General features: G+C 41.6%; 1 protein-coding gene across 6 annotated transcripts in view; it reads right to left on the bottom strand.

The window, feature by feature from the left end:
* The window catches only part of ABI1 (abl interactor 1), a 100,007-nt gene extending 98,861 nt beyond the window's left edge, over positions 1-1,146 (bottom strand). For 2 of the 6 annotated variants that reach the window (XM_027841601.1, XM_027841604.1), the window contains exon 1: positions 910-1,143. In XM_027841601.1, the coding sequence (XP_027697402.1) occupies positions 910-1,026 (117 nt within the window). In that variant the 5' untranslated portion in view covers positions 1,027-1,143. Of the gene's footprint in view, positions 1-909 lie in introns of all 6 variants that reach the window. The other 4 variants (XM_027841605.1, XM_027841606.1, XM_027841603.1 and 1 more) reach the window with 4 other exon arrangements.
* Between the last annotated feature and the right edge of the window lie 13,315 nt (positions 1,147-14,461).

Raw genomic sequence — 14,461 nt, 5'->3', positions numbered from 1 at the left:
CTGTGCGAGTGGGAAGGAGGAAGGGGACCGGTCTGCAAACCCGGGAGCCAGGGGCCAAGCCGGGGGTCAGGGGTCCATTCACCTTCTTCCTCTCCAGAGCCCTCCCCAAAGGGCCCTTCTCCCCAGCGAGGTGACTCATGACAAATAAATAAAATAGAATACAAGGCACACCCTCTGGGGCGAGCTGACATAATCCACCCCCCTCCCCCCGCGCTCACCCCACCCTCTCCCCGACAGTCATCCTCTCTCTCTCTCTCACACACACACACACACACACACACAGACACATCACACACATACGTACAAGTGCACAAGTACAGTCACACACATACACAGAATCGCACTCACATCTATACATACAATCACACACCCATATACACGCAATCACTCACACACATACATACAAGCACACACAGACACATCGATACATACAAGCACACACGCACCCCCACACACCTCTGTATGCACAGTCACACACACGTACCAGACGCTCACACCCACGCCCGCCGGCTCGCGCCCTGGCTGCCTCGGTTTCCCTCCTCGTGCCCCTTGCCCTCCGGACCCGGCTGCAGGCGGGCGCGCACGGGCTCGCTCCGGGCGCGGGTGGCGGTGGCCCCAGCAGCCGCAGCCGGAACCCGAGGCGCGGGGGGTGTCAGCGGGGCAGCCGGGCGGGCGGGTGCCGGGCGAGGCGGCGGCGGCGGTGGCGGGTCCCCCCCGGGCGCTCGCCCATTTTCTCGCTCTCCCCCTTCTCTTCCCACCCCAGCCCACTTCCTGTAGCGGAGCCCTGGCGGGGGGCGGCGGGCGGGCGGCAGCGCCTCCCCCCGGGGCCGGGGCCGGGAGCCGGACGAGGCCGGCGCCGGGGCGGGGGCCGCCCCTCCTCTCCCCTGCCCTCCCCTCCCCCCGCCTCACCTGTATGTAGTTGTTCTCACAGTAGTCCGCCACCCGGGTCAGGTTCTGGTAACTCTCGATCAGCGCCCTCTTGCCGGACGGGATCTCTTCCTCTAGGAGCATCTGCAGCTCTGCCATTTTCCTCCCCTCCGCATCGCTTCCTCTTGCCTTCAAGAGACAGCGAGCGGCGGCGGCGAGGCAGCAGCGACGCGGCGGAGTCCCAGCCTTAGAGCCTCCGAGCCTCCGAGCCCGGATACAAGCCGCCTACCCGCCCTCCCGCCTGGTATTGTGGGACACCACCTCCTCCTCTTCCTCCTCCTCACCCCCACCCGCTGCGGCCTCGCTCTCGCGACGCGCGAGCTTTCAGCTTCCCCTTTCCACCCCCCACCCCTGCTGCTTCTGGACCGGGAGACTGGGTTTTTCCCTTTTTGCGTTGCCCTCTGGGAGTTGTAGTCTTCTCTTCACACCACCCCACCCCGGGGGACTTTCCCCGGATGGCAACTGCGCACTCGCGCGAGCTACCGGCGGGAGAGAGAGAGAGAGAGAGTGAGAGAGATAGAGATAGAGAGAGAAGGGAAATGTGGAGGTGAGAGGAAGGAGGAAGGCGCATGGTGGTTTTATGTGCGGAGCCCGCCTAGGGGCCGGGCTGCCTGCCTGCCAGCAGGTGGCACCGGAGAGGGAGAGAGCGTGGCTTACTAGTAAGCACCAGGTGTTTGTGGGCGGAAAATCCGCGAAGAGAGGCGCGGATGGGTGTGCCTTGACCTTAACCTTGCCCTTCCGGCGGCTTCGGTGAAAGGTGCCAAGCAGCCTCCTCCCCCATGCCAGCCCGCCCCCAGCTCCCGCCTTCCCTGTCCCTCGTGAGCCCGTTGACCCCTTAAATCCCTCAGTGCCTAGCATACAGTAGGCGCTTAATAATCGCTCGCACGGGTGCGCTGGAAACACGTTGGCAGCGCTAAGTGGAATGACATCAAACTTGTCTGGAAACTAGTTTGAACTCGTTTTTCATTCCGGCCCGCATAATGATAGGAATTGTCCGGTCAACAAGCATTTGTTCAGCGCCCGACACGTGCCAGGGAATTGTGCCCGGTGTCCCTCGAATCGGGGAATTCACGAATTGGCAAGCACTTATTGAGCCCTTGCTGTGTACGACGAACAGGCCGGGAGATGGGGGGTGGGGCGCGGTACTCCAGGTAAAATATTGAAGCCTCCCCCGGGACACCCTTTCTATTCTCCTTTGGCACAAGTAGCTAGCCATGTTGCTCCCTGCGTTTGAGAGAAAACTTGTATTTAACTAGCAATTATGTAGCACTTTAAATTGGCAAAGCGCTTTACAAATACCATTTTTTTTTTATCCTTATGACAGCCCTGAGAGGTGTCATTCCTATTTGGTGAGGAAACCAGACCGAGAGGTTAAGTGACTTGCCCAGGCTGTGTGACCCTGGACCAGTCAGTTAACCTCTATTGGCCTCAGTTTCCTCCAATGTAAAATAGAGATAATAGTGACATCTACCTCCCAGGGTTATTATGAGGATCAAACGAGATAATGTTTGTAAAGGCTATGTAAATGCTAGCTAGTAGCAGCAAGTGTTTGAGGTCACATTTGAATTTAGATCTTTGACTCCAGGTCAATCCACCTCCCTATTGTGCCACCTGCCTGCCTCTATCTGAACTTCAATAAAAGGGCATTTCCACATACGTAGTAGAAGAGAAAAAGATGGTACACGAAACTGCAGAGCTCTATTATGTACAGCTTGCTTTTCTTTTTAACTGTATAATAAATTCAACCCTAGCTTTTCAAAGCTGTCGTATTTGTGCTTTCTAGCCTGCCTTACAATGTAAATCTTAGCGCTGCTTTTATATAGAAACTTCCATCCGCTGATTATTAGGCCAATAAATCAGTAAATAGATTACTTTCCAATTCATATTTAATCATATTGTGTGCTTAACTTAAAAATAGTTTAATATGAGTTATTAAAAATTGATTACATCTTGGCCTCTTTAGGAATAACGACTGGACCTGTGATTTGACCAGTAAAGTGAGCTCCCTGGTGAGGAAACTTTCCATCAATGCTAGTCGAACTTTTCTTCAAGTTATAGTCTTTTTTTTTTTTTTTTAAGGCAATTGGGGTTAAGTGACTTGCCCAGGGTCACACAGCTAGTAAGTGTCAAGTGTTTGGTCTGAGGTCACATTTGAACTCAGGTCCTCCTGAGTTCAGGGCCGGTGCTCTATCCACTGCCCACCTAGCTGCCCCTGTTATCTCATCTCTATAGGTATTCGCTCCATGGATACAGACCTAAGGTCACCTGCATTTTCTTGTCCAGCGTGATCATTGTTCAGGTCCTTGTTGGTCCTTCATTCTGGAAGATGACCATGACATCAGGAAGGCGATGCCATGACTTGTGGGTGAATTGGATTACAGTGAGGGAGGGCTTGCAGAGTCACCAGCCTCACTTTCTCCTCCAGAGCCACTTTCTCCTCGGGGTTCAGATATGGATCAGGACCACTGTAAATGGCCCCCAATTATTGTTCATGTCATTCAATGAATATGTGAAGAATTCACCCAAGGCACTAAATGCCTCTTCTAGGAATTTTAATCTTTTGTGCCTACCTGTAGAAGACACGAGCTGTTTTAACAAGTCTAACTTTTTAACAGTTAGTTGTCAGAACTAAGATCTGCCTTAAAGTGAAATGGGGCTCCTTGTGAAGAATTGTGTTGTTCCTTAGCATTGTCATCCCTTGCTCTTCCTACATGACTGGCTCCCTTCCTTTTCCACGCATACATATGCTTCATGATGTCTTTTTTTTTATTTGCTTTTACATCTTTTGTTTTCATATGGCCATCATTTCTCAAATGTCCCTCCTCCCTGCACCACTGAAAAATTTTTTTCTTATTAGTAGTTTTCCGGTTAGTAGTTTCTGACTCTTCATGACCCAGTTTGGGGTTTTCTTAGCAAAGATACTGGAGAAGTTTACCATTTCATCCTCCAGCTCATTTTACAGATGAGAAAACTGAGGCAAACAGGGTTAAGTGACTTGCCCAGGGTCACATAGCTAGTACATGTCTGAGGCCAGATTTGAACTCAGAAAGATGAATTTTTCCGATTCCATGCCCAGCATCCTATGCACTTTGCCACCTTGCTGCCTCATCCCTTATGACAAAGATTAGGAAGGGGTGGGGCGGGAAGCAGTTCAGCAAAACTATCAAGAAGGGAGGGAGGCATAATATCTTGGCATAACATCTCTTCATTCGCAAGCACAGTCATTATACCAATGCAGTATTCTGTTTCTGGGTGAAGGGGGCAGGGTGGCAGAGGGTACCGGCCTTTACAATTATGTTGTCATTGTGTGCATTGTTTTCCTGGTTTACTCTGCCTCAATAAGTCTCCCAGGGTTTTTCATGTTCATCATTTCTTATAATACCTATAATATTCCATAACATACATGTTCCACAATTTGGTTAGCTGTTCCTCAATGAATGAACATCTTCTATGTTTCCAGTTATTTACTGCTACAAAGAGCAATGCTGGAAATATTTTGGTGTATATTGGACCTCATGTTTATTGATTGATTAATTTGATCTCCTTAGGGAATATACCTACCAGTGTGACCTCTAGGGGCAAAAGATGGAAACTTTATTCTCTCCGCCCCCATCCAATCCCAAATTGTTTTCCAGAATGGTTGGACCAATTGTAACTCTACCAACAGTGCATTAGTATTCTTGCCTTTCCCCAAACCCTCCAGTATTGGCTATTCCCAACACCCCCCTTTTTTTAGTTTCTTTTACCAGTACACTGGGTGTAAAGTGAAATCTCAGATTTTAAAAAATTTACATTTCTCTTATTGCTACTGATTTGGAGCACTCTTTCATATTGTTAATGGTTTGCAGTTCTTTTGAGAACTATTTGTTAATATCATTTGAGCGCTTCTTTAATAATCTTTGTTACATTTCTTACAGATAAGTGTCATTGGTCATGTGCTCCAGGCTTCTTACACTATCCGTAGTTTCTCCACTTGCCTTTGAGTTACCTGCAATTTTGATTATTTTGCGATCCTGATGCTTCATGATTTGCAGCGTGATAGCATTACCAGGAGAATACTGATGATAAAACAATGGACCTTTTGTGTCAGGAAGCAACTTGGACTCATTGAAAGCAGGCAGTTTCTAAAATGCGATATAACCGATTTTCTCACCCTGTTTCATTCATGGAATTTGTATCCCCAGCCACTAGCACAGTTCCTGGTACATAGTAGGCACTTATCCAAGGCAGGGGTTGTTTCACCTGAAGAAGAAAAAATTTAAGGGCTGGGAGAGGGGAGGGAATCTGCAAGTATTTGAAGGGCTTTTATGTGAAAGAGGGGTTAGAGCTGTTAGTCTTGGACACAGAGAACAAAACTAGATGGGATGAGAGGTAAATTTAGGCTTGATGTAAGGGAAATTTTGCTTTAAAAAAAGAGCTGTCCAAAAATCTTGTCCTTCCTCAGTGGGTAGTGAATTTCCTAACCCTAAGAGTCTTCACTGAGTGACTGCTTCATAGGAATGTCCTGGGGGTGGGGGTGGGGTGGAGCAGTCTTTTCCAGGTTACAAATTGAACTAGACAGCCTCAACTTCTCTTCCAACTCTGACATTCTGTGACAGTACAATTACCCTTCTTCTAGCCTAATGGCAGAATTTTACATCAGCTTTCCCAGATCTTCCTGAATCTTTATTCTGTCATCTTACATATTATGTATGCTTCCCATCTTTGAGTAATCTGCCTTTTGCTACTTTTCAAACTGGTTAATGGGAATACTAGTTGATCTTGACATTAATCAAAATGAGTATTTAATTATTTCCTCTAAAATAATAGCTATTAAAAGGAAAGGCCTATTTCTAACTTTATCCCTACTAAGTTTAGTCTTCACCACTGCTTGCCAAGATGCTGACTTCCTGAAAAAATCTTGGATGATATCCAGGGAATGTAGTTGAGATTTTGCTATCATTCTTATTTATAAACATCTACAGAATAAGTGCTCTGCATTTTCCTTGGTATCATACTTATACCATAAATCCATCTTTATCAAATAAAATCAGAGAATTTATACCAAAATTTACTTCACAATGACTATATTGAGGTGATCTCTGGGTTTTACCCTATCTATAAAAAGCTTATTTTTCTATAAATGATCTATAAAAAATATATGAATCATCTATAAAAACCCAAGATGCAGCCTCACAGTAGTAGATTAAGAACTGGGATTGAAGTCAGAAAGACCTTGGTTCTAGTCTCAGCTCTGACACATACTGGCTGTGTGACCCAGGGTAAGTAACTTAACCTCTTAGTGTCCAAGGCAGCTCTCTGAGACCATAGTTGCAAAACAGCTAATTTGCATCAGTGGACCAAGTTTCCCTACCAGAAATTCTCCAAATGAATGAAATCACAGATCCTGGCCAACAGAGGTTTAAAAAAAATTTTTTTTTCAAAAAGCCTCCAGAAAAAATTTTAAATTCCTAACAAAGTAGACAAAAATTTTTAAAACAAACCTGCCATGTTTAGGCAACATTAACTTTAAATAAATTTAAAAGAATATTTCTAACATATCACATTAAGTGACATAACATTAGTGACTTTCATTTGCAGAGTACCTTTACCTTTTGCAAAACTCTTTCCTAACCACCAGTGTGGCAAAATGTTTTCAATGAAATGGAAGCAATGGCAAGTGTATGGTGTAAAAAGACTGAAAAGGTAGGGAGGAGCGCTAAGTTATGAAGGACTTTGAATGTCAAACAGAAAATTCTGTTTTTGATCCTGGAGGTGATAGGGAGCCACTGAAGTTTATTGAGTAGGGGAGTAGCGTGATCAGACCTACCGAATTAGGAAGATCACTTTCCTGGCTGAATGGAGGATATATCAGGGTGGGGAGGAACTTGAGACAGAGAGACCCACCAGCAAGTTCTTGTAGTAATCCAGGTGTGAGGTGGTAAGGGCCTGCACCAGGTGTGACAGTGTCAGAGGAGGGGAGAGAGTGGATTCCAGAGATACTGGAAAAGTGAAATCAACATTAACCTTAAGACAAGGTCCCACAGTATGTATAAGACTGGAGCCCAAGTCTCCCTGGCTGCTACACTACAGATGCCTGTCAGAGTCATAGCTCATTATTATGATTACTTTTAGTCATTAGCTCCTAATCATGAAAAGCTAATACCATGCATTTTTGGTCTTAGTTTTATACTATTGTTTATGATCTGTTATTGTCTTCAACATTAATCTAGTCTTTCCAAGTAAATGGGAGTGAGTGCAAAGACTGACTGCCTTGAACACAGAGGCTTGAATTCCATTCAACAAACATTTTTTTAAATTCATCTAATGCTATTTTCAGGGCGCTGTGGTAGTCTTGGCTACAAATCTGGGCGGGGATGGGGAGAGTGGTCCCTGGCTTTAGGGAACTTCTATGCTGGGAAGGGGAGGGAAAGCACCTTATACACAAGGAAGTAGATACTGAAGCACAGTAAGTGTGTACGTATAGAGCACAGGTTTGACCAGGTCACTTCCCTGGTCAAGATACTGCACTGGCAAGCTATGATTTCTAGAATCAAATACAAACGCTCCTCTTGGTCATTTAAAGACCTTCACAACCTGACTTTCCAGCCTTGAAATATATTTCTCCCCTTTGTAAACTCTTTGGTCCAACAAACAGGCCCTCTTGTGTCCCTCAAATATATCTCTTCATCTCCTGTCTGCGTGCCTCTGCGTAGCCTGTGCCCCCAGTGCCTACAATGTGTGGCCTACTCACCTCAGCCTTTTAGAATCCCTGCTTCCCTTCGAAGCTCAGCTTAGATGTCACCTCCTCCGTGAGGCTTTCTTGATCTCCTCTGCTTCTAGTTCCTACCTTCTAAATCACCTCACGCTTATTTTTCCAACATTTTGTATATATTTTACACTTTTGTTTCTACACGTACGTGTTATCTTGCTTTAGGGAATGTGAGCTACTTGAGGACAGGTTCTGTTTCATTTTTGTCTTTGAACCTCCAGCATCTAACATAGTGACTGGCCTACATAATAATTGTTTAAAAAATGCTTGTTGATTTATGGATAGATTAAATACAGTGTAATTTCAAGGGAAAGAGAGAGTGTTAATGAGGAGTGCTAAAGAGGAGAAATAGGATAGGCCTGTTTCAGATAGGACGTGGCATGGGCCCCCAAGTTGTTGTTAAATTGAAATTAATCCTGTTTCTTCATAACCCCTCATGGTGCCTCTCAGTACCGAGCACACAGGCAATGCTTCTGGACATTCCCCACTTTTCATCATCCATTCTAATACTCATGCCTTTTACTTCCTCTGGAAGGGTTTTTCCATCTCCACAAGTTAAAATCTTACCCAACCTTTTAGGCCAGGGTCACGTAGCGCTTCTTCCAGGAAGTCTTTCTGGATTCCCTCCAGCCAGAAGTGATCTCTTCCTTCTCTAAATTTTTGGAGTATGATGTCAGGTGCGGTTTCTGGTTTGGTTTGCTTTGCTCGACAGTTTTTCTTTTCCATTAGGGGAAGAAAAATAGATTGGGAAGTTATCATGGCATAAAGATGAAAAGTATCAGTCAAACTTTTTTTTTTTTTTTTGGCTAGGCAATGGGGTTAATTGACTTGCCCGGGGTCACACAGGTAGTAAGTGTTATGTGTCTGAGGCCAGGTATGAACTCAGGTCCTCCTGAATCCAAGGCTGGTGCTCTATCCACTGCGCCACCTAGTTGCCCCATCAGTCAGACTTTTAAGATGCATTCTTAAAATACTCTTTAAAAAACATTGCCTATGTATTTACCATTCTATGTTGTATCATTGTGCGGACATATATTATCTCCAGTGCTTTGCAACACAACCCATGTTTTATTTGTTTTCACTTCTATATCACACAGCATCTAGTAAGGTGTATTGCACAGAACAACCGCTCATTAAACATTTGTTGAATGGTTGAATAAATGAATGAGTGAATGAGATGTGCTCCCATTCCGGAGAATGGAAGTCAGGAGTAAATTTTAATCCCAGCTCTGTAATCAGCTTCTGTCACCATGCACAAGTCAGTAAACTTCTCCAGGACTCAGCTTCCTCATTTCTAAAAATGTAGATTGGGACAGGTTGTCTCAAAGGTTTCTTACAACCCTCGAATTCTATTATGCTAATAAATTATTTTTATTAATATTCTTCATAACACAGTTATATAGACTTAATTCTATAGTTTTATATTTAGAAGCTAGAAACCATTCATTTAGAGTGATTTTGGTTTTCAAAGAGGCAGAGAGACAAAATTGCCAACATTCACTGCATTATGGAGAAAGCAAGGGAGTTCCAGAAAAACATCTACTTCTGCTTCGTTGACTACACCAAAGCCTTTGATTGTGTGGCTCACAACAAAGTGTGGCAAGTCCTCAAAGAGATGAGATTACCAGATCATCTTGCCTGTCTCCTTAGGAACCTGTATGTGGGCCAAGAAGCAACAGTTAGAATTGAACATGTAACAACTGATTGGTTTAAGATTGGAAAAGGAGTATGATAAGGCTGTGTATTGTCATCTTATTTATCTAACTTATATGCAGAGTACATCATGCAAAATATCAGATTAGATGAATTAAAAGCTGTAATTTAAGATCTGGGAGAAATTTCAACGATCTCAGATAAGCAGGTGATATCACTCTGGTAGCAGAAAGTGAAGTGGAATTAAGAAGCTTCTTGATGAGGTTGAAAGAGGAGACTATAAAATCTGGCTTGAAGCTTAACATAAAAAAAAAAAACTCCTAAGATCTTGGTAACTCGTCCTATAGTTTCCTGGAATATAGAGGGAGAAAAAGTGGAAGCAGTGTCAGACTTTATACTCTTGGGCTTAAAGATCAATGCAGAAAGAGACTGCAGCCATGAAATTAAAAGACCCTTGCTCCTTGGAAGGAAAGCTATGGCAAATCTGGACAGTATACTAATAAGCAGAGACATCACCTTGCCAACAAACATCCATATAGTCAAAGCTATGGTTTTTTTCAGTAACAATGTATGGCTGTGAGAATTGAACTATATAAGGGAAGCTGAATTCCACAGAATAGATGCTTTTGGATTGTGGTGTTTGAGATTTTTGAGAGCCTCTTGGACAGCAAAAGGGTCAAATCAGCCATGTAATTAAATAAATTAATTCAGGCTATTCAATGGAAGAGCTAATACTGAAGCTGAAACTTAAATACTTTGACTGCGTAATGAGAAGACAGGACTCACTGGAAAAGACCCTAATGTTAGGAAAGATTGAAGGCAAAAGGAAAAAGGGATAGCCAAGGTGAGATGGATAGATAGCATCATGTAAGCAATAAACATGAGCTTGAACAGACTTTGGGAAATAGTGGAGGTTAGAAGGCAAAAGAGTCGGACATGACTGAACAATAAGAAAAACTGAGTTATTGAGTTATTCTATATATGTAAATTAATTGAAGGAGATACTTATAAAACCAGAAATAAGCCCCTGTAATTCAAAAGAGATGAAAATTTGAGGAATCATTTTTTGTGCTTTATTAGGAGGAGAATATTAGTCAGTAAAAGCAAGGCACTTACTGTTTAATTTTTGATAAACTTCTAAAGCTTGTGAATTCTGGATTTGCTTTTCTACAAAAAAAATATACAGTACAAGTTATTTTAATAAGCATTTATGTTGTTGAATATTTTATTTATAAATTTGACATGTTAAAAAAAAACAGACACCATTTCAATCAAGTTAGGATAAGAAACTTTAAACTTTGTTCAATGATGTTATCTTTTGTACTTAAGTCATTTCCCAGTATACTGGCTTGTCTGTGTGACTCATCCCAAGAACCCACCCTTCTGACAAAGAAAAAGTAAGGTACAATCACGTGTAACATTCCATATCCTTAGTAGTGTCTTAACTCTTTACCAGAAACATGGAAGTGCCACTAATTTACCTCAGGCCCTCAGTATATGTTGCCTAGAGTGTAGGCCCTACAGTACTGCAATAACCTTCTGGCCTTTGTCTTTCTCTCATGCATGCCATCCTCTATGCCACTGCTACAGTAATGTTCCTAATGCACAGCTCTGATCAAATTAAATCCTAGCTCCAAAAGTGGCAGTGGCATCCTATTTCCTTTCCAATAAAGTGCAGACTTCTTTACCTAACACTCAAGGCCCTCCACAAATGCTTCACTCTATGCTCCCCAGCATTCCTCTCACACATCTCCTTTGCTAACAAGTTAGACTATTCACAGACAACTAAACTTAACCAACTGTTTCCCAATTTAATTCACTTGGTGTTCTGTCCCACACGCCTAGAATATACTTTTCTTTCCACATTTCCAATTGTGGAAATCCTACCAATTCTCCACGGCCCTGTTCCAATGTCATCTCCTTCAAGAAGCTTTCCTAAATCCCTCCAGCCAGAAGTCATTTTTTTCTCATTTGAACTCATTCTGTTCACATCTCTCCTATGTACACAAAATAGTCTATTTTGCGCATGCATCTTTGTTTCTAATCTCCCCTAGATTATAAGTTCCCCGAGAGCAGAGACCTTATTTTTGTTTCAATTTCTGTAACTCCAATGATCCTATATATGTATATATACTATATGCTATAAATATTATACAATTTGTGTATACAGATATAAATATTTGTATATATAGACATATGTGTACATCCTCACAGGTATATACTCATATATCTTATACGTATATGTATATGTGTATATACGTATAAATATGTGTGTGTAATATATAGAAATATATATGACTTAATAAAGTATCTATAAAATTAAATTAGAATGAAGTCCAAACTCTTAAGCCTAGTGGAGTCATAGACCCATAGGTCATTAGAAGTGGAAGGAACTTTATACTTTATAGATCGTGTTGTCTAACCACTCTACAGATAAAGAAACTGAGGCCCAGAAGAGTCAAGTGACTTCTGATGCCCGATCTAGCATTCTTCCCACTACACACCATGCCACGTCTCTCTTCTCCTGATTGGAATGCCTAAAGTTCTAACACAAAATCAATACTTGACTATTAAAGTGTATTTCTTTGAATTCTTCTCTGGTTATTTCACCCCTATCTCATTTCCTTTGAGATTAAAACCTCCTAAAGAGAAAGAACTGTCTTTTACTTCCTTCCTATTTCCCACCATGCCTAACACACCATGCTCTGCCTGGGGAAGGTGCTTAATAAATTTTTCTGTGATAAATGCATCTCGTGAATTCTTCTTTCAACAACTACTCTCCTTACTGTTGTATTTGTATGAAGTCTCCTAGATTAATTCTAGGAAGCATTTTTCTAATGAGTAGCATTAGAAGCTATCATTCCTGGAATTATTTATATTAGGGTACATTATTAAAATACTAAATAATAAAATAAAAACAACAGTGAAGATTTTCAATCCTACTATAAATAAAAAGCCATAAAATACTGAGCAATGATCTTTTTAAGTCTGTAATAGGAACAGATTAACTTTATTTCCTTATGCAATAACAGTTAATATAGCAGGAAAAACTAATTTTCAATGTATAACATCTGTTTATCTTGAAAGAAAAATAGTCCTTTGTTAGCATTTCAAAGAATCAAATCTAAAATAACAGGAGTTTTAATTGCCTTATAAAGAATTATTAAAAAGAAATACTTTATAGTTCTTGGCTTTAAATATGTCATTGCAAAAAAAAAAAAAGTGCAGTTGTCGCATTTTTTTGAATTCCCAAGATGGAAAAACTACACAAAGCACTCTTTTGAGAATTCAGCAGCTGTGCTTTGAAAGACTCAGAAAGAACAAATGCTAACATCAACCACTTTTAACTACTCTAGAATTCCAAATATTGTAGCTTCTTCCTCAGAATAATGTATACTTCTTATCTATTAATAAGAAATTTGTTCATTCCTTCAGCATTATTAAGCACCTACTCTGTGCACAAAGCACAAAGCCTACGGAAAAAATACAAAGATACTCGCATCATTTAGAATCATTTATTGAAACCGATTTTGATGCATATCCAGATTTCACCTCTTTTCCAAGATCCATGCTGCATCACCTTCCATCCTCCTGCAGGATTCCACGCTAGGCTGTGCCACTGGCGCATCAAACTCAAAGGAGGAGACAGATGCTAGAAATGCGCGGAGGTAGAATTGATATGACTTAGCAGTTGGTTCAATATGGTAGAAAAAAAATCACAAGATCATAGATTTAGTGCTGCCAGCTTTGGTCCTGGAAAAAAGCATGTTCACTGCAAGCTACCAAAAGTACCGTATGTTAGGTGGCATGAACACTGCTCAAAATGTTTATGCTTCTGTTTTTAAAATTCCCAATTTTATCTCATACAGCATTGTATGATTATAGTACCAACCTAAAATTTTATAAATAATGCTTTATAAATAATCTTTAAGTTGATTTAATAAGATAAGAATTTCATTACTGCTGAGCAGCTGAGAAATACCTTTTAGAATAATTTTATAAAGCCATGATAAAAAATAAAAACAATTAGTAGCTCTCCTGTAGTCTCTATAAAAAGCTTTTAGGATTATAGATTTAGTGCTAGGAAGGAACCTTAGAGGTTATCTAGTTCAGTTCTCTCATTTTACATGTAACAAGGATTCTGACTACTTTGCCATAACTCCCTACCTCATTAGGCCCATGGAACAGATTAAAAACTGGATCAGAAGTCGTTGGACTTGGAAAGGGAGTAAAATGGCCCTGTTACATACAGAAAAAGAAACTAAAGCCAAGAGATGTTAAATAATTTGTCAGAAGTCACACGAGTCCTCTGATGCCAAATATAGCGCTTCCTTTCCTAGTCAGGCTTCTTTGGAGTAAGTGGAAGTAAGGGGTTGGTCTGAACTGGTGTTTCCATTGGTTTAAAGCAGGGGTGTCAAACTTCTATAGAAACAGGTTATGAATCCTTACATAAGGATCCCTGACTGAGCTTATTCACTTGGTTTTAAAACATAGTGTTATCTCTGCTTTTTGGTATTTTATAATTTATGATGTTACCTATTCTTTATGGTATTTTTATTTATATTGTTAAATATTTTCCAATTACATTTTTTTTTTTTTTTTGGTGAGGCAATCGGGGTTAAGTGGCTTGCCCAAGGTCATACAGCTTAGTATGTGTCAAGTGTTTGGTCTGAGGCCAGATTTGAACTCAGGTCTTCCTGATTTCAGGGCTGGTGCTCTATCCACTGTGCCACCTAGCTGCCCCCCCAATTACATTTTAACCTGGTTCCAGTGCACTTGAGAGTGTTGTAGCAGGCCTACTGGCTATGTCTGACACCTCCTCTTATAGAAATTCATTATCAATTCAACAATTTATCCATAATTTATAGTGTTAGAGAATTGCCTAATAAGTTGACTTGTACATGCTTACCCAGCTAATATGTGTCAGGGGCAGGGCCTTTATTACTCCAAAGCTAGCCCACTCCCCACTCTTCCAGGATGCACCAAATACCCATACTGGAAGATACCAGCATTTTTAGTAGGTTGGTCAACCATTTTAACAGAGGCCAGGAGCTGAACAGCCATGGAAATGAAATAAAAAGTCCTTCGCCATAGTAACTGTCAGTAATCTGAATAAGTTTAAGCCAATCA

The sequence above is a fragment of the Vombatus ursinus genome, unplaced genomic scaffold (genome assembly GCF_900497805.2).
Source record: "Vombatus ursinus unplaced genomic scaffold, bare-nosed wombat genome assembly UNPS02014861.1, whole genome shotgun sequence".
Taxonomy (NCBI): Eukaryota; Metazoa; Chordata; class Mammalia; order Diprotodontia; family Vombatidae; genus Vombatus; species Vombatus ursinus.
This window is presented reverse-complemented; position numbering and strand designations above follow the sequence as displayed.